At 45.1% G+C, this 24,837-nt stretch overlaps 1 protein-coding gene across 1 annotated transcript; it reads left to right on the plus strand.

The window, feature by feature from the left end:
* The first annotated feature begins 8,586 nt into the window (after positions 1-8,586).
* Tada1 (transcriptional adaptor 1) lies at positions 8,587-24,120 on the plus strand. Its single transcript, XM_050158316.1, has 8 exons — positions 8,587-8,789; positions 11,935-12,026; positions 12,235-12,300; positions 17,476-17,573; positions 19,021-19,230; positions 20,543-20,694; positions 22,312-22,474; positions 22,999-24,120. The coding sequence occupies exons 1-8, from the start codon at positions 8,716-8,718 to the stop codon at positions 23,149-23,151; spliced, it is 1,008 nt and encodes a 335-aa protein (XP_050014273.1). The 5' UTR covers positions 8,587-8,715; the 3' UTR covers positions 23,152-24,120.
* Positions 24,121-24,837: the final 717 nt, after the last annotated feature.

The raw sequence follows: 24,837 nt of genomic DNA on the forward strand, positions 1-24,837 counted from the left end.
CTATGGGAATGCTGGAATCTGAAGGAAGACGTATTCGGCGTAGTGCTTGGCAGATATGAACCACTGTTGACTTGGTTAAAATGTCAGTCGATGGACTCTGCTGTCATTCAGACTCAGTTTCCCCAGTTTACTCCTGTCACCCAGTGTGTAATCTTGGGCATCTATGGAATGAGGATAACAGAAGTTTAAACCCCACTGAGGTACAGCGGGTTAGTGGAAGAGATGCAGTGGCCCTGACTTTAGGTAGACACTCAGTATGTGTTGCCTCTATTCATAGGGCCTGATGAGAAAGCGCCCTCACAAAGGCCTCTGCTATTTCCCACCACCAGGTGGGGCAACATATGTAAGATCTCTTCCGCCAGCCCCATCTTCCCCACTCAGCCTCTTCCAGGTTGTTTCCAGTTTTGAATAATTATTCAACTTCTTCCTGTAGAATTCAGTTTTGAGTTAAAGTCCAGAAATGTTATTTTTGGAGAGACTGACAAAAATTCATCTTCGGATTGCCGGGTGTGTTAGTCCAAAGGTCAGGGCCTGCTGGAGTTTCACCTGAGATGCCTGATAGCCACTGGGGCCACCCTGGGTGCAGAGTTGATTGGGGATAAAGTCGTCTCCAGGAACAGAGCATCCCGGAGCAAAGGTGAGGAAGCGGCGCCCCCTGCTGGCTTCCGCGGAAACATCAGCTAGTCTTTTCAGAGCTGCGCACCTGGAGTCTCCAGTTCCTTCATTCAGCACGGGACCCTGGACCAGGAAACAAGGTCTGAGTCCCTGCCCTTCCTTCTGGGAAATGGCCGTTAAGCCCAGAACTCCCACTTCGGGACAGGGTTTTCTTTTTGGCAGACAATATAATAAACCACATAAAACATCGCAGGAAATCTTTAGTGGAACTCTTAGGATAAAAGAGTAGGGGGTTATACAATGATTGCATTTTTTATTTCATTTTATTATTTTTATGTGTGCCCTAATGTGTATCTGGGTGGATGCATGTGTGCCCTTGTGTTTGTGTGAAGGTCAAAGGACAGCTTGTGGGGGTCTATTTTCTCCTTCCATTACATGGGACTCAGGAATCGAACCCAGGTCCAGAGGCAAGCACCCTTCCCAGCTGAGCTATCTCGCTCCTCCCACAAGCTCTCATTTTGTGCCAAGAGCTTTCGGGAATGCTTATCTATCCATCAGAATCATTTCTCACAACAACCCTCAGGGGGGCAAAACTATCGTTTCCACATTGCAGTTGTGGAAACTGAGGCGGAGTGAGTGATTAAGAAACAGTAAACACAAGAAGAATCGAAGTCAACCTCAGTCAAAAAATCCCTGCAGTTTGCCTTTTAACACTGTGCTCTTTTCCCTTGCTACATTCCAGTACTCTGCAAAATAAAGTGGACACCGTAACAAGAGAAAGGTAACAGACAGCAAGGAGACATCTTTACGGAAATAATCCAAGAAAAAAAAAAAAAAAGGAAATAGGCAAGAAGCCAACCAGAAATGTAAGAGTGTCTTTTTTATGTCGGGGGGGGGGGGGGGGGGGGGGGGGGGGGGGAGTGCATGTTCCCAAGGACACGGTGAACTCAGTAGCAGACGGATGGTAATGCTGTCTGTACAACTCCAGGCAGCAAACCACCTCCCTGATTTTGACCAATGAGCCTTGATCAAATCTTGTAAAACTCATTTACTATGTTCCTTCCCCGAGGTCAGATTTTCCTGGGCACACCAGACAGCAGTTCGCCTTTCTGGCCAACAAGGGCCTTTTCTTCTCTGGAAGGTGATTTCAGAAGCGCATTCTGCTTCCAGTGAGTCTCCCCACATCACGAGAAATCCTTGTGGCAATGTGAAAGCGTGGACATCTCCCTGTCGGAATGCCGGACATCTTCCAGCACCATCACCACACGGAGTATGTTTGAGCACCTTGTAGCTCTCACCCACACGGTGACCAGTGACTACAGTGTTTCCAGCCTTCGCCAGATCTCAGTTTTAGCTCACTACAGAGGCTGCAGAGGTAGAAAGGGCTCCTTTTTTAAGGCCTCATACATATCTTCTATGATCATGTCCACAAACAACTTTACCTGGAGTTCTTAAAGCCATCTGCTTAGCTTCACCGCAGATGGTGCTGTGCTCCATCATGAGAAGGACGCTTCTGAGATTGACTTCAGAGGAACAGTCTAGAGAGACCTAAGGTTGTGCTTACAGTTGGGGTGTTATGATTCTGGCTCACAACTTTGGAGACATCGGTCTGCACTCAGTTGTCCACTACCTTTGGGCTGGCAGGAAGGGTGGCACATGGTTCACAGGAGAGCAAGACTGTTCATGGCTGAGAACAAAAAGAATGAAGAAGGGGTTGGGTCTCCCATAAGGGCACACACTCAGTGACCTAACTACTTCTCACAGGGACCCCTGTGTAAGAGGCCCACCATCTCCCAGTAGCATGAAGCTGAGGACCACACCTTCAGCATGTGGCCCACTGGGGATGTCTAGCCCCAGCCACAGCAGTTAACTAGTCTGTGTCCTCAGAAGCTACTTGGTCTCCCGGCTCAGCGCACACTCTGCCCTGTGAGCTGAGAAGATGCAAGTGCATGTCCGCTTCCCTTCTATTAGCTGGAAAGAAAGACTTCGTGATATCCTAAAGAACGTAGAAAAGACTAACCTAACATTTGTAGTGCTCTTAGCATGCTTTCTGAATGCATGAGGATTGCATGGCTGCTGACTTCTAATGATTTTGATGTGCAGAAATCGTGCCTTGGCCTTCAACTGCCTAAACGTCTTTCCCTTTGAAGACTCACAAGTCCAAAAAAAGGTGCTTCGCTCAAGCTAACCATGATCACAATGGTCACGGGACAGATCTGGAAGATAGGCCTACTTTTCAATGCTGGGGTTGTATAGTCTTTTGTTTTATAAACCTCTAGGTGCCTTCCATTTCTCAGTTCTAGAAACTGGTCTCTGAGAGTGTCTGAGAAAAGGAAACCGAAACTATAATCATTTCTGTCATAGAATCAATGCATGTCCCCCAACGGTAGATGTTGGAGCTCCAATCCCCTGCAGGGCTATATTCGGAAATGGGGCCTCTCGGGAGGTAGCTAAGGTTACCGGAGGTCTTTAAGGTGGGTCTCTGATACGCTGGGATTAGTGTCTCTCAGTTTCCTCTACGTTGTTGTGATAAAACACCATGACCAAAAGCAACTTGGGGAGGACAGGGTTTATTTAGATCCACAGTGATTGTCCATTGTGAAGGCAAGTAGGGGCAGAAACTCAAGGCAGGAACTTGCTAGGTGGGGTGGGGGTGGGGATGCTCTTTTCTAGGCCTGCAGAGGGCTGATCTTCAGGAAGGCAGTTCAACACAGTTCAGCTGGTGGTGGTGCTGTGAGGACCAGCCATGATAATCTAAGTCTGGGCGGAAAGGAAGTTCTTTACTTCCAACCATTATCACCTGGGACTCTGGCCATGGATAAATTTAAATGGAGTCTAGGGTCTCAATAGTTTACCCTGAGACAATGCCTGGCAGGCCTAGATTACCTGACCCCCACCCAAGAGCAGACCATTCAAAGGAAATTCCTGGCATTCCAAGCACTGTAGATAGAAATGCCTGCCAGCACTTCACCAGGACACCCCTAGACAAATGTCAGCCAATCTGGGGTCTTGAACCTCAGAGACCCCTCACCCTAACCTTTACTACTATAAAAAGCCAATTCTAATTGAGCTTGGGGCTCTCCAGATATTCCAATACATTGAACATGCAGAGAGACCGAGTTTGCAAACTTGATTAAAATAAAGGCTCTTTGCTTTTACATATGGGACTTGGTCTCCTTTGTTGGCCTTTGTGGGGACCCACAGATTTGGGCATAACAGTGCAGTCTTGAGAGTCTGACCCAATGTAATTTGTTTTAGGCATATTTAAGTACAGTTTGGTGAAAGATTTCTTGGTGGTAATAAGTTAATTCTTCGTGCTCAGTAACTGGTATTAGTTCAAACCGTGAGACTCTGACTCCCTAGTAATTTATTTATTTGTTTATTTATTTATTTATTTATAAGAATTTATTTATTTATTATGTATACAGTATTCGGTATTCTGTCTGCATGTATGCTTGCAGGCCAGAAGAGGGCGCTAGGTCTCATTACAAATGGTCGTGAGCCACCATGTGGTTGCTGGGAATTGAACTCAGGACCTTTGGAAGAGCAGGCAAGTGCTCTTAACCTCTGAGCCATCTCTCCAGCCCCCTAGTAATTTATTTTAGGCATAATTTAAGCACAGCATAATTTGGTAAAAACTTATTCTGCTGGTAGTTAACTCAATCTCACGTTCACAACAAAATGTACGTAAATCTCTTTGAGGAACAAAGTAAACTAAATAGAGATTAGGTGTGACTACTCTGAAAGCCTTTGTAAAGTCCACAAAGGCAGGTCCTATAGATTGACTGAGAAAAACAAATTTATGAAAAGGGTCTTGAGGACGGTCTGGTGTTGGGAAAGTCTCCAGTCACACAGTAGAACCAGGCTAGAACAGGTCACCAGGCTAGTAAACATGTCAGCTCCCAGCCTCCTGGGTGGATAACAGGTATCACATTTCTTCCCTTGAAGTCACAACCCTGTGTGTTTAGCATAATAGGTTCCACTAGGGCTTATCTGTGAACACAAAGACCCCTGAGCAGAAGCCATGGAGAAATGCTGCTTATTGGCCTGCTCCTCATGGCTGATTCAGTCTACTTTCTTATACCACCCAGAACCACCTTCACAGGAGTGGCACTACCCACTCAACAGTGGGTTGAGACCTCCCCCTCCTACATCAACCATTAATCAGAAAATGCCCTATCATTTGTCCAGGCAATCTGATGGGGCCCTTTTCTCAATGGAGGTTCCTCTTCCCAGAAACATCTAGGCTTGTTGTAAGTTGACAAAAGCCAACCAGCACAGTATTCTTACAAGAATAATCACCAGAGACTCCTGTTTTCCTCTCATCTTGAGAACTCCCCGGGGAAAGGCTAGGATACAGGGAGAAGGTAGGAGAGAGTACTCACAGAAACCAAATTGACTAGCATCTTGATTATGGATGTCTAGCCTTCAAAAGTATGAGAGCGCAACCTGCCCCGTATGTGTGTCTGTCCCTTCCTCGTTCCTCCCGGCTCCTAGCCAAGGTTCCCGTATCTAAGCCACATGGGATTCTGGCAAGCAGCCTAAGCAGAGCAAGACAAATGTCTGAAAGCATCAAAGGTACACAGTTTCTAAAGGGTCTGTGGCTAGAACTGTGTTTCAATAAAGCCGTGTTAAGTGTAAACATATGTATGTAGGCATTTAAAAATGTTATTCTTAGAATGACTTCAAAGACATCACCATACTGCCAATAAGGCCATGACGCAAACGCAAACAAAACACCAGACAAAAACAACCCCTCCCCCGCCCCGACCTTTTCTGTGGTTCTGGTATGTCTCTCAACTTATTTTAAACCAAAAATTTTACTAGGGCCCAATATAACCCAAGTCTATAACTTTTAACTATATTAGAATCTATCGTTTGATACAGTCATATGGGGAAGAACATTAAACAGAATCCTCTAAAGTATTTGATTTTACCAGGCATTTATATTGAGTATGAGCCACTAAATAACACCATGTAACCTTATGTATAGACATCATATATCTAGTTTACATGTGCATGTACCATATTGCTGTAGCATACCATGTAAGTCTTTCAAATGACAGTTAACATCACAGTACTTTTGACAAGGAAATGGAATATGATTACGGATTGGGCAGGGTCAACTTCTGCATAGCAGAGTGGTTGATGTTTGAAATGGAAACAACCCACACACTTAGTGACAATGTGTAGAGAAGATGGCCAGTAAGGGGCACTAAACTGCTCATGAACAGAGAAGCTGTCTTTTCTCCTGTACCAGGCAGGCACTGTAAAGGGGCGATGGTTTCTAAGGAGGTCTAAGGTAACCAAGCAGCCTTTCTTAGAGACTCCATAGCTAGACCAACTCACAAGTCCATCGGCAGTAAGTGTCTGTCGGTAAGGATGTGGAAAAACTGGAATTCCGATCTTTCGGTGAGAATGTAAAAATGATGTAGCCACTTGGGGAGCTACATTCCACAAAATCTTAAATGTAGAAATAGCATATGGTCAAAGGATCTGATTTTCTGGGCATTTAACCAAAAGAACTGATCGAATAGAGAGCTCAGAGAGAAACAACATTCCTTACAATAGTTAGGATGTAGCCCAGCCTAAAAGTAACCACCTGCAGTAATTACAATAGTTAGGCTGTAGCAGAGCCTAAAAGTAACTGCTTAGAATAGCTAGGATGTGGCCTAGCTTAAAAAGTAACTGCTTGCAACAGTGACAACAGTTAGGTTGTTGCCTCGCCTGAAAGCAAGTACGTAGTTACAATGGTTAGTTTGTATCTAGCCTGAGAGTTTGACAAGTGACGGAGATAAGTATATATATCAAAATGCTACTTAGTCTCGGAAAGGTAGGGCATTCTACGAAGTGTGGCAGCACAACTGAACCTTGGGTACCTACTATGTGATATGAAGACACAATTATACAAAAGACAGCTATGCCGCAACTCCATTCATAGGAGGTATTTAAAATAATCAGACTCCCAGAGTCAAACGTTAGTAGGGACTGGATGCAGGAGAAATGGGGAGCTAGTAATCGCAGTTTCGGCCCAGCAAGATGAACACTCTAGGGGTCTGCTATACACGGTTATGCACGTGGTAACGCACAGTTTAAAATTTTGTTATGAATTGATTTCATGTGGTGTTCTTAGAAAACAAAACCCAAAATAACCGCTAAACCCAAACCCAAACAAATAATGCTACATAAAATTCCAAAAACTGAGAAATAAGCAGAGGTCAACTTTGTGTGACCGTGTAAGTAAAAATAGCTACAGAAACAGGGTGCTGAGACGGCTCAGTGGGTAAAGGTGCTGGCCACCAAGCCTGACCACATGAGTTCACGTGCTGGAATGTTCATGGTAGAAGGGCAGGACTGAGTCCTGCAAGTTGTTCTTTGACCTCACACATAGGCTGTGGCCCTCGAGCCCCTACACACACACACACACACACACACACACACACACACACACACACACACACGTAAATGAATAAAACAATTGTAAACATTGGTGGGAATTTCCCTTTGTATTGTATTGGCTGATGGAAATAAATTGCAGAAAACAGGCAATATGTAAGTAATATCTGCTTCCAATTATCCACCCTAATGAAAGGCGGAGAGTGCCAGGTGCCTGGCAGCCCCCAGTTTTTAACGCACCTAAAGAAAAGCGGGCAGCCAACCAACTCTGCAAGTACCTGACAGGCTTGTGGGTTTAAGTTGGGACTTACTTTTGATTATCTGTAGGATTATTGCAAATTTTGGAAGGTACCTGACCATAGAGACAAGACATTTTTAAATATGTAAATATTCTCATCATTTGGTCCCACGATTCTTTTATGGGATTTTGTTCTCAAGTAATAATTCCAAATGAGGAGAATCTGCATGAAGATGCGTGCCGCAGTATTGCTTTTAATACAGAAAAAATAGTTTAATAATCAGGAAAGTCATTTGCATACTTCTGTTAGCACTGGACTGCAGAGCCAGCTCAGGGTCAAGAGCACTTGCTGCTCTTCCAGAGGTCTGGAGTTTTGCCCTAGCGTCCAGCTCCAGATTCCTCCTCTGGCCTCAGGGGGCAACTCACACACACGTGCAGGCATACACTCATAAAGACATATACGTAAGAATACAACCTTTTAAAAAAATGCTGTCACTAAAAGTATGAACATTAAGGCAAAGTCATAGCCTATTCTATATAGAGAGTTCTAGAACAGCCAGGACTACATAGAGAGACCCTGTCTCAAGGAAGCAAAAGACGAAAACTAATGCAAGTAAGAATTTACATTAGGTTTCAAAAGTTGTAAACAGAATCTAGCTATGACTTTCGTGTGTGAATATATATATATTCATATATATATATATTCATATATATATTCGTGTGTGCATTTGAGCGTGGACAGGGAGGAAGAGCTAGGTCCTTTTCCACTTGACCTTGACTTGAAAGAGGCTGTCACGTAGTTTTCCTCTGCAGGCCAGGCTAGCTGGCCACTGAGATTATTCCAGGATCCTCCTGTCTCTGCCTCTCACCTCCCCCGAGTAGCTTTGGGTTTCCTGTTTGGGAATTATTTTATTTGGTCGGCAAAGGTTGAAGGTCCAGTACTTGAGTAACACAAATCCTGCCTTCAGGGAACTTAGGTTTGAGTGTCGGGAGGCAGAAATCGAGATTAAACCAGCCAAGCGTCAGCACCAAGATGAGCACTCAGAGAATAACTTGGATACTGCACGTGCGTACTCTGCGACTGGAGCTCTTCCTTCTCGAAGGAAGGCGTGGGAATTCAGAGCTCGGCTGTCAATCAGGGCGGGGTCTGGCGGCCAAGGCCGCGGTCCCAACGCCGCCGCGGGCGGGCGGGCGTAGTTTGGGCTCGCGCCTACTAGGTGAAGCGGATCACGTGACCCGAGAGGAGGGAGTTGGTGAACGGAGTTTAACCGGGTGCTCGCCCGACCGTGAGACGGGCGGGGCCGAGAACCAAACAAAGCCAACGTCTCTCGAGCGGCTGGGGGCGGGGCCGGCCAGTCGAGTCGAGCCTGCCGGGGCCCGAGCGCAGGCCTTCCGCCGAGTTGATCTTACGGTTGCTGGTCGCTGTGGGCCGCGCGGTCTGCGGTCGGCCTGAGACGCGCGGTGCAATGGCGACCTTTGTGAGCGAGCTGGAGGCGGCCAAGAAGAACTTGAGCGAGGCGCTGGGGGACAACGTGAAACAGTAAGAGCCGCTGGGACCAGCCTCGGGGCCTGTGCGTGGGTGTGCTTCTGGCCCGGGGCTGCCGTGGTCCCTGGACTCCCTCCCCTCCCGGAGGCCTGAAGGCGCCTCGCGGCCGCCGCGGCTCCCGTACGGCTCCCGACCGGGACTCGAGGCGCTGGAGGATTGCCTCCCGGGCTCGCCGGAGACCAGGGATGCCCGCGTGGGGCGGGAGCAGAGCCTGGATGCCAGGGATCCGGCGGCACTGGGGCGCGCCGGGGCGGGGAGCCGGGAAGGCTTCCTGGAGGCGGAAGCCTGCGGCGCTTCGGGGCCAGCGGGGCTGCTGGTGAGAAGCGCTTTGAGAGCGGGTTGGGAAGGGACGCAGATGTCAGGGGAAGCCGGTCACCCAGCACCACAGCATCCACAGGGACGGTAGCCCAACCGGCCGTGGGACGCCCTTTCCAGCTCTCTATACGGATTATCTGATTCTCCAAAGGGGTGTGAGATCGACACAGTACTACTCGGATTTGATAGACAGGGCACCGACACCCCGAGAGGTTAGTTACTCCCCAGAAGCCAGCAGCTAAGGATGGGACCAAGGCTTCTGGTTCCGGCCGTGGGATGCTTCACGGGGGCTGTAAAGGGACCCTCAGGCGCCCAGCCAGAATGTCAGGGGTGACAGCTCCTTAAACTGCAGCCTACTGCATCCCGAGGAAGTGCCTCAATCTTTTGGGGACCGGCAACTCTGTCAAACCCATAGTTCCTGGCGTCCATGCAGAAAAGATTGTTCGGAGACGCAAGTGAACGAGAACTGGGGTCTGCTGATGGAAAGGCTCTCAAGACAGGGCACTCAAGAGCGTAGGTTCAGGCTTCTCACCCGGCCTCCGTTTTAGTAAAAGGCTTTAAAAAAGAATAATTATTACTTGTACATTTTAAGCACCAGAGATAAAAGAGATGCCCAGGAAAAGGGCAAGACAAACCTGTATGCATTGCAGCTGGGATGGAGAGGGATCCTGGCAGTCGGGGCCCAGGGAATACTAAGTGCTACAGCTCGGGTGGAGGAGCATTCTGGCAGTCGGGGACTAGGAACAGCCCAGGTCACAGTCAGCGTAGCAATTTACAGCCCTGCTGTAGGGAAGGTTTCCCTAAATGTAACAGCTCTGCTTCTGCAGAAGAGGGCTTCCCCAGCAACGTTGTTACAGCCGGTGCTTGAGTGTAACAACTCTGATCTACTTCTAGGGGAAGGTTTCCCCAGCCAAAGTCTTAAGTCTTTTTTTTTCTTTCCTTTACATTTTTGTTTTTCGAGACAGTGTTTCTCTGTGGCTTTGGAGCCTGTCCTTGGAACTAGCTCTTGTAGACCAGGCTGGCATTGAACTCACAGAGATCCTTCTGCCTCTGCCTCGTACTGGGATTAAAGGTGCGGGATACCGCCGCCTGGCTCCCAGCCAAAGTCTTACAGCTCTGGTCCACTCTGCACCTCCTTCTCTGGCCTCCCCAGCGAAGTTGTAACAACTCGACTTTGTTAGGGTAAGGCTTCCCCAGCAAAAGAGTTACAGCCCCACTACACTCGGTCTCTGCTCCAGGGTAACGAAGGTCTTCACCCAAGCCTCTGTTCGAGAGATTTATTGGGAGGGAAGAACCCTAGAGAGTGGCTGCCTTTTCCAGCGTGGAAGAGGAGGAGCAGCAAACGGAACAGGTGCAGGGCTTATATAGGGCATCTTAGGGGCGGTGTTTTCCCAAGGAGAAGAGGGATTGCTTAGTTTTCCCTGCTCAGGACTTGGTTAGCTGGTCAGGGGCAGAGATGGCTGATTTCAGGGCCATACTGTGTTTTTTTCACTGGCCTTTGGGGGGGGGCGGGGCATGTTTCCTTCATTGGCTCTGATTTATTTTTTATTTATTTTTTTTTATTATTTTATTTATTTATTTGGTTTTTCGAGACAGGGTTTCTCTGTAGCTTTGGAGCCTGTCCTGGAACTCCCTTTGTAGACCAGGCTGGCCTTGAACTCATAGAGATCCGCCTGCCTCTGCTACCCAAGTGCTGGGATTAAAGGTTTGCGCCACCACCGCCCATTGGCTCTGATTTTAAAAACTGTTTCTTTGGCACTGGTTTCAGGGTCTGGGTTAAAGGCTAAAGCATTTTTGCTGGCTCAGGTCTCAGAACCAGGGTGTGTTCTTTTACTGGCTCTGGTTTCAGGGCCAGGGTGGGTTCTTTGGCTAACTTTTTCCCCTACAATACCCAGGTGTGGGCATAGGCTTCTCAATGGAGAGTCACAGCTGTTTTAGCAAATGCATTTTGGTAGCTGTCTTTTTTTGGGGAGGAGGGGTATAATTTTCTTTTCCCCTTTGCTGGTGAGTCACATGGGCTTATATCTGATAAAGAAAAAAAAAAAAAAAACAGGAGCCATTAAGGTTGCACAAGGGATTCCTGTTGGGATGACTAGAAAAATCGCAGGCTTGCGGCTGGAGGGGAGAAGGAGGTCTTAGGCAGGTGTTGTGTTGGAGGTTTTGGTTTCAGCCAGCGAAGGGAAGCATGGTACCCAGAATGGTAATAAGTACAGGTACCCCCCCCCAATAAAAGTGCACATTTAGGAATGAAGCTGCCATGCAGCTTCTGGAGGGCAGCCTTTGAAAAGGTGACCCCAGAGAAGGGAAGGCACATCTGTGCCTGTTGTGAGTCAGCCCCGGGCCCACACCAGCCTCCTTTTAGGGAGAAAGGATGTTTCTTGTTGCTCTTCTGCATCTTGGGTGTGTCCATTTGCTAAGCCTGCTGTGACAAAATGCCACGGGCTTGTTGCTTAGACCACAGAAATTAATTTTCTCACGGCTCTGGAGGTTGCAAATCCAAGGCCAGCATGCTGAAGGGGAGGGTTTCTTCTGAGACTTCTGCGGCCTCTCTGCAGGAGTTTGGAGTGTCTGCCCGCTTTCACAGTGCTGACTAGATTAGAAGGTGATTAGCAATCACCTTCATGGGCTCATCCTAACTCAGTTATATCTTTATAAAGGCTTCAGCCTGGGTCTGGGGCTTCCCCAGAGGAACTCTGGGAGTCTTCCCACAGCTCAGCCATTGACACTGGTTTATAAACTTCTTCCTTGGGAGTTGGAGCAGCTAGAATGACCCTGGGGACAGAGGCAAAAGCCCGTGGTTTTAGTGTTATTTCTCCATCTGCAGATACTGGGCCAACTTGAAGCTGTGGTTCAAGCAGAAGATCAGCAAGGAAGAGTTCGACCTTGAAGCCCACAGACTCCTCACACAGGACAACGGTAGTCCTTCATTTCTCCAAGTTTCTCCAGACTTACAATAAGTACTTTTGTTTTTGATGTGTGTAAGGTAATCTTAACAATATTAGTTTTAAAAGTAAACTGTAAAGAATGGTAGAGAGTGGGGGAGCATTAAAGTATTTATAAGCGAGGCTAGAGTTTTTCTTACGTTGAAAGTACAGTGACTTGTGACAACCTTCCTTTTTTTCAGTCCACTCTCACAATGATTTCCTCTTGGCCATCCTCACGCGTTGTCAGATTTTGGTTTCTACACCAGGTAAGGGAGTGGGAATGTTTCCTGTGTGGCTCACTTGGCAAAGCCGGGCAGCACTGGGACTTAGCTTCCTTCACGAGACACCACTCAGGTTTGCAAAGGAAATGTTCTCGAATTCCCCAAATTATCTTAACAGATGACTTCCCCACATTTATGACTCTTATTCCTCACTCAGCTTGTTACATTAGAGATGAAGTAGTCAGAGGGTGGACTCAGGATTCCTTCAGGAAATGAAGGTAGGGGAGGGGATGTCCAGGAGCTGAGCTCAGAGCAGAACAGCATGGGGGGGGGGGAGAGTTCAGTGCTTATTTAGCAAATTGTTGGTAGGAGGGTTGGTAAAGACTAAGTGTAACTGGTTGTAGGTAGAAATTGGCCTTCTAAAGTGACATCAATTGGCCTTCTAAAGTGACATCAATTGTTTATACACTTGTCCTTCAGCCAGCTGTAGTAAGGCAAAGGTTAAGTAAGTGCTTGAAAGCTTCACTTGTGATAAAGCTGTCTTAGACCTTGTTAAAAACCGAGGATCTCAAAGGTGGCGCACGCCTGTAATCCCAGCACTTGGGAGGCAGAGGCAGGCGGATCTCTGCGAGTTCGAGGCCAGCCTGGTCTACAAAAAATAAAACAAAACAAAACAAAACAAAAAAAAACCCGAGGATCTCAGTAGTCCTCATTGTCCGCCATGTTCAGCGAGTCCGGTTTTATCCCAGGCTTTTTTAGACCCTGGCCAGCTGGCCTTGGTGAGTTCCCGATAGAACATCCCCATTGTCTCAGTGTGTGGGTGCACCCCTCGCCGTCCTGAGTTCCTTGCTCGTGCTCTCTCTCCATCTGCTCCTGATTTGGACCTTGAGATTTCAGTCCGGTGCTCCAATGTGGGTCTCTCATGGGTTTTTGATCCTACTGCACGTATTGGCTTTGTGGGAGTCTAGGCAGTTTGGATGCACACCTTACTAGACCTGGATGGAGGTGGGTGGTCCTTGGACTTCCCACAGGGCAGGGAACCCTGATCACTCTTTGGGCTAACGAGGGAGGGGGACTTGAGCGGGGGAGGGGGAGGGAAATGGGAGGCGGTGGCGGGGAGGAGGCAGAAATCTTTAATAAATAATTAAAAAAAAATGAAAAAAAAAACAAAACCGAGGATCATGGGCACTCGCTGCCTCTGTGGATTAAGTCAACTTTTTTTTTTTTTTCTGTCAAGCAAAGTGTGAGTCTGACTATCTTAAAAGTCAGCCAGGAAATGGCTGGTGTTTTGTATTATCCCTTAAGAGTTTTTGCTTTTATTGCTTTTACTTATGTGTTTGTGTGCAAAGTGAATATAGTTAGAAGTAGCACGTCCCCTTGGAGCTGGAGTTCTGGGCAGTTGTGAGTCACCCAGGTCTTCTGCAGGAGTAGTACGTGCTTTTGCCTGCCGAATCAGCTCTCCAGCCCCTGTATCATACCTCTTTATCATTAGAACTGACTTGGATTATTTGTTGCGGTCTAACCATCTAATTCTCTTAGAGAAGCTGTGAGTGTTGAGGGTCGTGGATTGTTCTTCTGAAAGGTCAGTGCTGGAGACGGGGTGGCTCCCCAACCCTTTCTCACACGGTCACCACACATACTCTGTGGTTCTGTTGAACTTAAATAGCAGTGGACTTTAGCCAGATTTTTTTTTTATGTATGTCTAAAGTTGTATCATAATGGTAATCTCCTGTGCCTGAACAGAAGAGCCAACCTTGTGAGGACCGGCGGTTTCTCGGTAGACGTGTTGAGAGCGCACACTCCCAGCAGACAAGTGCAGAGGGCAGAGATAACACAGGCTGGTGGGAGCAAGGAATGGACTCAAGATTGGATTTTGTCACCAGTATAATTGATACTTGATGATTATAAGCTTTTACACTTATGAAATAGGTACAGGAACAAGAAAAACAGGTGAAAGTATATGTAAAGTAGTACATTTCCTAGTGAAAATGACATTAATAAGCATATACTTGGCTGATTAATTAAATAAAAACTCAGTATTCTTGAATATGTATTGATTATGCAATTTTAATAATATACATTAAGTTAGATAACTTAATCTCCACAGCCACTCTTCAGGGCATTGTTAGCTTCTTTAATAGGTACAAAAATAGGCATCAGAACAAAACAAAAATTTAAAAATTTACCCAAGGCTCTGTCTATTTAAATGGTAGCCTTGGCTTAAAGCCGGTCTTCAGGGCTGTGGGAACCCCCTTTCTCTGGGCTGTCTTTTTCCCTTTGTGTCCTTACCCTGCTCACCGTCTACACAGCAGCTTCTCCACATCCCTGCAGTCAGCACTTCCTGCCGGCACCTAGGGTCCAGTTTTAACTGCAGGACTAGGTTTCTTTGGGAAATCATTCAACTGTAGAACTCAGATTACCATTAAAATGGTAATAACTGAGGCTGGGAGCTGCTCACTGGTTAAGAGCGCTGGCTGCTCTTGCAGAGCAGCAGTTCAGTTCCCAGCACCCAATGGAGCTCACAGCCATCTGTAACTCCAGTTTCAGGAGATCTGACACCCTCCTCTGGGCTCTGCGGGTACTGGGCATATTTGTGATACATACATGAGCATTCAGGTAAACATTCATACTCATAAAATAAAAATAACTAAAGCTTAAAAGCATGGTATATCCCATTACTACAATTACGAGTATTTCTTTTCTTATTCAAGGTTTGGTGGCGAGGCTTGAGAAATGGCTTGGTGGTTAAAAACACATACTACTCTTGGAGGGGACCCAGGTTTCATTCCCAACACCCATGTCAGATGGCTTACAGCTAGCTTCCTGTAACTACAGTTCCAGGGAATCTAAAGCCCCAGCCTCCTCAGACACCTACAGTCATGTGTACATCACGCCCCCACCCCCCAGAGACACAAGTACATATTAAAGAAAAATTTTAAAAACTGTTTTGGAGGAGTACTTTGAAATTACTATTTTGGAGGTACTTTTTCCAAGTGTAATACACACTCTCTCACACATACACACATGCATACACACACATGACACATGTACATAACACACACATGCACATTAAACACTGTTCATAGCTCTGAGAAAGTCAGCACAGACAGTTGGTAAAGGCTGCTCCTGACTAGATGCTGCACCCTAGTGCAAACCCTGCTGTGCTCTGTTCTTATGGGGAGTCGTCCATTGTCCCTCGTTGTTGCTTACACCTGTCTCTGGTCTGTCAGCTTCAGTGTCTGTCTCTTTACTACATTACCCTTGTCCTTGTTCCTCAGCTTCTCTAGGCTTTCTGTTTAATATACTCCCGAATTCAGCGGCTTTTGTAACATTTTCTTGTTTGATGGATACATGTGTTCTCAGACTTTACTGGAGATACCACATGCATATGGGTCAGTCCTTTTACTTTCTGCCTAGAATATCTGCTCTGATTTTTAGCTGATTTGTTTTTGTTTTTAACTCATGTGCTATTGTTTGGATGTGGTTTGCTCCCCATGGGTTAAGTATTGGGATCTTACATTTCAGTGTGTGGACGGTAGTGAGGTGGTGGGAAGTTCTTAGGCACTGGAATAGCCATCTTCAGAAGCAAGATGAGATGAATGTATCTTGTACTCCTGATTATTTGTGTTTTTCTCTTTGGATGAATAATTTTGCTGCATGAACTCCTGAGTTTCTTCTTGGGGAGGTGGAATAGTATGCCAAAGTTTGGCTGTGCAGCCCAGGCTGGTCTTGAACTTGGAATCTTTCTGCCTTCTCAAGTGCTGGGATCATGTGCCACCATGCCAGTTACTGCTACTCTTGGGAGAGTAATCAGGTTGTTATAAGAACAAGCCAGATCCCTGATTATATCTTTTTGACTTTCCTACCCCTCAAAAATCTTAAGTATGTTTCTTCCATTGGCGAATATTCCACAGTACCAAATATGATCAAGTGTCTACTCAGTGCTGTTCATGTGGAGATTTTGCTGTAGAGTGAGCCGACAGAGCCAGCTGCTAGGAAGGGGTATGTGCTGAAAGCGTTGATCTAGGAAACCAGCTGCCTACCTTAGCAGGTACCAGACATGCTGAATGTGGCTTGAGAAATTGTCGTCATTGTCGTCCCCTGCCAGCTCACCTTCATGTTGTGTACCTGTTCCGTACCATCCCGTGCTTGTAAGTGAGCAGAGTTGCTTTGTCGGCATGGGAACTGCATCTGCACAGAAACCTGCACGTGGTTTGGTGCTTCATTGCTGTCTTCATAGTACAAGGAGTTCTACATTTTAAAAATGATTTTTTTATTGTTTGAGAATTTCATACTGCATATGATGTATTTTGATTAAATCTACCCCCATGTTTTTATTTCATACTGATCTAGTCCATGGGAGTGAGGAAATGCACGCATGTGGGTAATTTTTGAACATAGACCTTGCGTTAATAGTGACTTTTAGGCTTTCCAAGCCCTCCTTACTTCTGTGGGTCTGTGTTAAGCTGCCTCTGCCTATCCTTGCAGACTCACAGCCTCGCTGGCTAAGCTTTGTAAGACTTCGTTAGTCCACCTTGGGACTCGTTGAGACTTCATTTCTTTATTTCTTGTGGGTTGCCTTCCTTTACTTTTGGTTTTAGTCAGGTTTTGAAAAAGAGATATATAAATGTGTTCAGTTCACCAGCTTGGACTACAGCCCTCTAAAACATTAATTAAAAATAAAGGACTGAGCGACGGAAGCAGAAGGACCTGAATTTGGTCCTCTTGAATCCATGTCCAAGGCAGGCGTTGCAGCATCTGCCTATAATCATCTGCCCGTAATCTCCATCGGGAAGGCAAGGAAGGGAAGAGCTTGCTGGCTAGCTAGTTCAGCCAGCATCCAGCTCTAGGTTCCGTGAGAGATCCCACCATAATAAATAAGGTGGAGAAGAGACTGAGGAAAATACTGGACATCCCCTCTGGCCTCTGAGTGCATGTATGCATGCATGCACACAAACACCCAAGCACACACACATGCTTAAACACATTAAAAGAAAGAGTTTTGCTTTTCTCAAAAATATAGTTAGAAAACAATGTGATATGGAATTTGTCATTTTATATAAAGAGAAGATTAAGATTTGAGCTTCATTATTTAAATTTTCATTACCCAAATGGGCCATGCTTTTAATCTCCAAATGAAGAAAAAAAATGGTTGTTGTGATTTTTTTTCACTCTGGCTATTGTCTTTTACACTGTGACTCTTATTTTTTTGTCTTGTAGAGGGTGCTGGATCTTTGCCCTGGACAGGGGGCTCTGCAGCCAAGCCTGGAAAACCCAAGGGCAAGAAAAAGCTTTCTTCTGTCCGTCAAAAATTTGATGTAGGTCATTCTTCAATAAGGCCCTGGCAGCTACAGTTATCAGTACTAGTGTGATAAAGCAGCTATGGCATTGGGGGTAGGGGCAGGGTTGATGAGACAGGGTTTCTCTGTGTAGACCTGGCTGTCCTGGAACTCAGAGATCTGCCGGCTACTGCCTCCTAAGTTCTGGGACTAACTGCACCACCACGCCTGGCTAAATAGCTGTGATTTTAAATATTACCAGTAGAGTTGAAGAATAAAAGATTGTAAATATATCTTTAAAATGCTTTCTTGTCAGTGTTTACAGATCAGTGTGTCATTAGCATGTCAGAGTTTCCAGTGATTGGAAGCTGGGCTTGTGTTCTCTCATCATTCGAGGCTCAGAGCAAAGGCATCTGGGAGCTTCTGGTAGGCTTCTGTTGAAATCTAGCTTTGCTCTGAGCCCTTAGAGATCTACTGTATAGAGACTGTGAGGCATTTGGCTATAAAACTTGTAAACCTTTGAAATATATGTTCTTAGGTAGGAAGGGAAGTTTTCCAAAAGTTTCTCATCCTAGGCTTGCCAGGATGCCTTATGTCAGTAACACTACTCAGCCTGGGGTCTTCCTGTCTCTAGAGGCTTACCTGGTTTGAAATGTGTTGGCTCTGTCACAGCTTTATACTTAGGAAATGGAAAAATGCTGGTATTGTTTTTATAATATATACATGCAAAAGCAAAAGTACCAGGAACAAGTCTCCCAGTGATGGTAGAGTATATGTATTTCACAGGGACACTGACGTGTTGACAAGTGAATAAAGGTTAGGCTGTGTGTTAGGAATGCAAACAGACAGTTACAATAAAGAGCTGCATCTGTCCCATAGCATTAGCTCAGAGTATTTGTCAGAGTTATCATTTGGTTTGTAAGGTTTTGTAAATCCTAACTGAAGCATTAATTATATGTCTATACTTTCAGAATCTAGTTACAATTAAACTGCTGTGATTCTCTGAATACAGTTCTGTGTCGTCTCTTCCTATTGTTATTTTTAGTATAAGGCCACCCATTTTGTCATCACCAAGGTACTGAATATAACAGTGGCTGTGGGCGTGGAGGTACACAGCTGTATGCAATCCCAGCTTTTGGGAGGCTGAGGCCTGTCTAGGGTATTACGTATAGAAAGACTGTTTCAAAAAAGCCAAAGAACAGTCTGATGCGTATACAGCCATTGCTTTCTTGACTCACTGTGTAATGGTTTGAATTTACAATCATTTGTATGTGATTTATTTTTTGTAACTTTGGTTTGAGCCTAGCCTTTCATGACTGAGCCATTTCTCCAGCCCACGATTCACTTTTTACTTTGAAGATTATAATACCCTGTGGTGTAGTTTTGGTGGGCTTGCTTTGTAGGTCCCTGTTTCCGGCAGACGGGTGTTTTCTGTTTGTCCTGTTACTTGCTATTGAAGTAAATAATTTTGAGTCTCCTTATTCAGCATAGATTCCAGCCTCAGAACCCCCTCTCTGGAGCTCAGCAGTTTGTGGCAAAGGATCCCCAGGATGATGATGACTTGAAACTCTGTTCACACACGATGATGCTTCCCACACGGGGTCAGCTTGAAGGGAGGATGATCGTGACAGCCTATGAGCACGGGCTGGACAACGTCACCGAGGAAGCCGTTTCTGCTGTCGTCTATGCTGTGGAGGTGGGTTTGCTGGTGGTAATGATTTTTAAGAGATGTATGTGTTTTAAAATGATACTGATAGGAAGGAACTGAATGCCACTCAGTTTCATATCTGTCGTCATTAAGAGAAACACGTCATACTTCGCAACCGAAGAATTACCTTTAGTTGACAGAGGTTTTCCAGAAAGATTCCTTGCAGCATTCGTACTTTTGCTTATCTCTTTTTAAATTTGTTTTGTCGACACACAACAATTTTTAAGCAAAAACAGAAACAGAAATTCTAGCGGTTCAAGTCACTTGTGTTTGAGGTAGTGCTGCATTGAAAGAGTGGGCATTTGAACAGTGGATTGTTTGATCCACTATTTCTTTATCACTTAGTATTCGACAAAATGTACATTGTACTGATTCCAGACAGTACTCAAGTACTATAGGTAATTTTCTGGGTCTCATTTTCCTCATAGTCATTTCTGACATAGTAATTGCACTAGAAAAATTGAATGAATTCTATATGAAAACCTGTATTAAATTGCACAAGGATGTCTTGATAGCAGAAGCCATACTGGTATAAGTGAAATGCTGAGTCTACTCCTGGCTTCCCGTGCTAACATATGCTGGAAGGGTCCTATTTTCATGCTCCCCAACCAGCTCTAATGCACTTGGTTCTTCTATTTGTTCCTTTGTTTGAGACAGGGTTTCTCTGAACAACAGGTCTGGTTGCCCTGGAACTCTCCTTGTAGACCAGGCTGCCCTTGAACTCATGGAGATCCACCTGCCTCTGCCTCCGAGTGCTGGGATTGAAGACATGTGCCACCACTCCCTGCTACTTGGCTCTTCTAGAGATGATGAGAATTGATAGATACGTATAGTATTCTCTGTTTGTAGAGCTTTTGAGAGCAAAAGATTTTGGTAACCAGTGCATACCAGATCTTAAAACTTTTGTCTCATTTTAAGTCAAATTCAAAGTTAAAGCCTTAGAAAAATTACTTTACCAAAAAATCTTTTCTGAGAAGCATCCACTTAATGCATGCGGAGCGGTAGAGAGCGCTCACCTCGCACAGGAGGCCCCATGTGATGCTCAATGTCAGCACTGCAGCCTGTGAAATAAAACCCATTGCAAAGAAAAGCAGTGCATGGGGAGCAGCCTCTTTAAAGAAGCAAAGTGAAGCTAGCACACCCTTCCCTCTCCCATGCATTGGCCTGGGCTCTTTTTCATGAGCGTTTGTCGTTCTACATCACCAAATGCAAGGACTGTTTGGACTGGAAGGACCGCTTGGCAATGGACGTCTTATAGTTTGCTTTTGAGCAGCTCTTGCTATTTTCTTTTGTTTTTCAGAATCATCTCAAAGATATACTGACATCAGTTGTATCGAGAAGAAAAGCTTACCGGGTACGAGATGGCCATTTTAAATACGCCTTTGGTAGTAACGTGACCCCACAACCATACCTGAAGAATAGTGTGGTGGCTTATAACAACTTGGTTGAAGGGTGAGTGGCTTCTTACTCTTGTAGTGATCCTTTGCAGCTTGGTCACTGACCTTATGTGAGAGGCCACTGTAAAGAACTGGTTATTGTGTTTCTGCGAGATTTAACATCAGTGCAGTTATTCTTAAGTTGCATACGTTATAGTGAATTATTTCAGTACCCTTTTAAAACCAGAAGCGAGTGTTTGATTGTCTCTCTCTGAGTGGGATGGAGTAGTCCCTCAGGTAGTGTTTCCTGATGGTGGCCTCTGCCTGGTGAGGGGGTGGCCTGCTTATGGCCTAAAGCTGGGTTTCTGATGTTGGGAAGAGGAGGAAGAGTGGTGGGTGTTTGTTGTCCATGTCTGACGCTCATGGCTGTAGCTCAGTCGTGGTCTGCGCGCTTTTCTGCTTGTTCTCAGCAGAATGACCTCTGTCCACCATCCACTCGGCCCCCCAGGGCCATCTTCAGTTCTCAGCCACCCTTTTGTGAGTTGCTTCGGGTTATCTTTATCCCACAACATTTAGTGTTAATTTTAGCCTTTTGGAAAAGAGCTTGCAGTGGTTTTCTTTGTGGTTACTGCAGTGGCTATACACATCTCTAGAGACTGGCTTTCGTCTGTCTGGTGATCTGGCTAGTGGCTGACAGGAGGACAGAAGTGACAGTAAAGGCACTGAAGGCTAGGAGTGCTGGCAGGAGCAGCAGTGGGGAGGTAACAGGACAGATACTGACTGCGGGGGCGCTGGCAGCACGTGGAGAGGGGGCGCTGTGGCCGCTGTGGCCGTCCCAAGGCTAGAGAGACATGGTGATGAATGAGTGTCATTTCAAATTAGGGTTCCCTGTTTAGGTTTTCCTCTGTGGCGACATACCTATTTGGGATTGTTTCATATTTAAGTCATCCTCTCAGGAAAAATGAAAAAAAAAAAAGGTGGTTCCTTGTAGTGAGGTGTGCTGGGAGTTGGCGCTGACGGCTTTGCCCTGAAGCCCTCCATTCCTGTCCCAGTTCCAGAAGGTGTTGCTCTAACAGAGCTGCTCCCATCTGCTGCTCTAAGCCACAGCTGCTGCCCCACTCTTTGCTTTGCCTCCTTGTATATCCCTGGCAACTGTGTAGTTACTTCATCTGTACAGATGTAAAGCCAGGCCTGACTTCTATTTGGCCTGTTTTGGGAGGTTAGCAAGATCTGGGTGGCGTTTTCCCCATACTCCCATTTTGCCTGCTACTTTTCTAGCTGTGTATTTTTTAAGCTTGCTATCAGTATGATTTGCCTTCTCCATAATTCTTCAGTTTCATATTCCTTCAGTTATACTGCTTTTGTTGTTGTTGTTTATATGCATGTTTTGTTTTATTTTTCCAAACTGGAAACTCTTGAGGGGAAACAAGCAGTTTGGTTCAGTACCCTGAGCTAAGTTAATCTATTAGTATTGTGGGAAGAGGGAGTAAATATGGCTGCACTATACTGTTTACTCCTGATACATGGGACCCTTTAGAAATTAAGATCATGGACTCATATTTATATAGTGGTGGGTTTTTGCTTAATTAAAGATATTCAGAATGAGGTGTGTTCCAGAGAGCCTCTCTATTCTTGGTTTCACTTATCTCTGTTCTAGGGACTGAAAATATTTCTTTAAAAACTTCTTTTCTAGCCCTCCAGCCTTTTCTGCTCCCTGTACCAGTCAGAATCCAGCTTCTCAGCCACACCCTGACGATGCTGAACAGCAGGCGGCGTTCCTGTTGGCATGCTCTGGGGACACTCTCCCTGCGTCCTTGCCTCCAGTGAACATGTACGACCTTTTTGAAGCTCTGCAGGTATTTCTTGGCTCCTGGTTTACCTAGATTTATTGATACATTACTAATGACTCTACAAAGATGCTAGCTTTCCCACTTTGACTTGTTTTTATGCTCATTTCAAAATCCCAACCCTGTAGTCCTCCTAAATTATCTCTCATCTTCTACCTTGTTAAAACAAATATCTCATTCCCATAGTTTTTTTTTTTTAATTTTAAAATTTAAATTGCCATTGTGTGTGTGCACGTGGATGCAAAGTGTCATGGCTTGTGTGTGGTCAGAAGACAGCTTTGTGGGGTCATTTCTTTCCTTCCACCTTTGCTGGACTCATGTCATCAGGCTTGCATGGTGATTACCTTCTTTCTGCTGAGTGACCCCCAGAACCATCTAGTTTTGTTATCTGACGAGGGATTCACTATGTTCTGATTTAAAGTTTATAGGGTACCTAAGTCATGAGAAGTTTTTAAAAATACAGGTTATACTTTTGAATGCTGGAAAAATAAGTCTATTGAAGTGTAATAGGAAACGTGGTTTTGAACTCTCAGGTGCACAGGGAAGTCATTCCTACACATACTGTGTATGCCCTCAACATCGAGAGGATCATCATGAAACTCTGGCACCCCAATCACGAAGAGCTTCAGCAAGACAAAGTCCACCGCCAGCGCTTGGCAGCCAAAGAAGGACTTTTGCTCTGCTAATAAATCAGGGATGGAAGATTTAGGACCATCACTAAATTAATTGGTTGCTGAAAATTGAAAGCTTTTGACTCCACATTTCAAAACTGAAGTGTATAATGTATGTATGACCTTTCCTATGGAAATGTGACATTGAGTGCATTTTGTGTTGCTACTGTGAAGCTATTAATAGATGCCTGACTGATGATAACCTGGGTGTCTGTGTCCCCAGGTATAGGAGCAGCCATTTCTTCTGTACCTGAATAGGGAGATTGAGGCAACTGAGGTGTAGTGTCTCTGGTCTATGGTAAGGTAGGTGACATCCTAAAATAAAGATGCTGTTTGTAGCACAGTCCCTATGGTTAGGAGGGGGGCTGCATGTTCAGTGATGTATGTGCTGTATCTGACAGTGGAAAAAATCTGCTTTCCCTGAAGAACTATACTCTGCATATTGGTGGAATAACCTAATGTTAGTCAGAATCTCCTTTAGTGACTAGTTAGCAGCTAGAGAAGTTCCCAGGCAACCCAGTTTTCACCCCAGAAAACAGGATTTGGATTTGTGGTGGTTTTTGTTGTTGGTTTTTTTCCCTTTTAATACTCTAGTCCAATTCTTAGAATGCAGTTATCCTTGTAATTCAGTTGTTTTAGCATTAGTGTGTCTAAAGGCTGGTGGACAAGCCTGTTAACCCTTTAGAAATGTTTTCATGAAATCTTACAAACTGCTGATTTTCATATTTCTACAAAATGTTTTACTCTTTCAAGTGGTACTATGATCTTACATTTGACAGTGTTACTGGTAACCAACTTGTTTTAAAGCGATGTTACTTTTCATTCATGTAGTATTGATGGATAATTAGACGTACAGATGGGTTATCAGAGACCTAAACAGTAGATACATGTATTTTTGTGTGTTCCTATTTCTGAATCTGTGGATTTGATTTTGTATTTTAAATGTGACAAATAAACATTTTGGGAGAAAACCTGTTTATTCAAATAAGCAGATATATACTATATAATCTTATACTGGTTTTTTGAGACATGCTCTGTAGATCAGGCTAGCCTGCCTCTGCCTCCCAAGTGCTCAAGTTAAAATCTGTGCCACCACTGCCCAGGCAGGTAAGGAATATTATCTTCCATAGAAACAGGAAAAGTCCAGTCATGATATCTTGGTTCAAACTTTAAAAGAATATTATTAGGCAACTGACAAGGCAGGTTCCCATTAAGGTATGCATTTAGTGGTATGTGTCCTAAGATTTAAAAAAAAAAAAAAAATCAATAGCTTAAGTTGTTCTTGGTACAAACCTTTTCGAGTGTTAGGTGGGTGATACTCAAGAACTTTTAGGGATTGAAAGGGTTTGGAGTGATAGGTACACACATAGTGGTCTTGTTTTGAACTGCTGCTATGTGAAGGGCTCATGCTGCCTAGTGGGTGGTGTGTGTGTCTGGAATGGAGGATTCCAAAGGGTTCTGTGTAGCAGAGGAGGTTCTAAGCTGTAGACTGTTCACTGTGTTAGGCCCTGGCCTTCACTTAGTCACTAACCAGTGGGACCACAAACTCAAATGCAATGATTTTACCTTAATTATTTTGAGGTCTACACTCACATCTGTCTTCCATGCCAGTTGTCAAGGGATTTTCTGAAGTGGGGGATAGGCTTGGCAGTAAGGCCAGGACATAAGAATAATTAGGATATTCAAGAGTTTCTACAAAAG

Source organism: Alexandromys fortis, unplaced genomic scaffold, assembly GCF_014885135.2.
Source record: "Alexandromys fortis isolate MF-2015 unplaced genomic scaffold, M_Fortis_MF-2015_v1.1 scaffold_97, whole genome shotgun sequence".
NCBI classification, from domain to species: domain Eukaryota; kingdom Metazoa; phylum Chordata; class Mammalia; order Rodentia; family Cricetidae; genus Alexandromys; species Alexandromys fortis.

What these genes read in the sequence shown, in the direction of transcription:
- Tada1 (XM_050158316.1), top strand. Translation starts at nt 8,716, where the DNA reads ATGGCGACCTTTGTGAGCGAGCTGGAGGCGGCCAAGAAGAACTTGAGC. An exon ending in TATAACAACTTGGTTGAAGG is followed by an intron (nt 20,695 to 22,311) that starts GTGAGTGGCTTC and finishes CTTCTTTTCTAG; the next exon opens with CCCTCCAGCCTTTTCTGCTC. An exon ending in ACCTTTTTGAAGCTCTGCAG is followed by an intron (nt 22,475 to 22,998) that starts GTATTTCTTGGC and finishes TTGAACTCTCAG; the next exon opens with GTGCACAGGGAAGTCATTCC.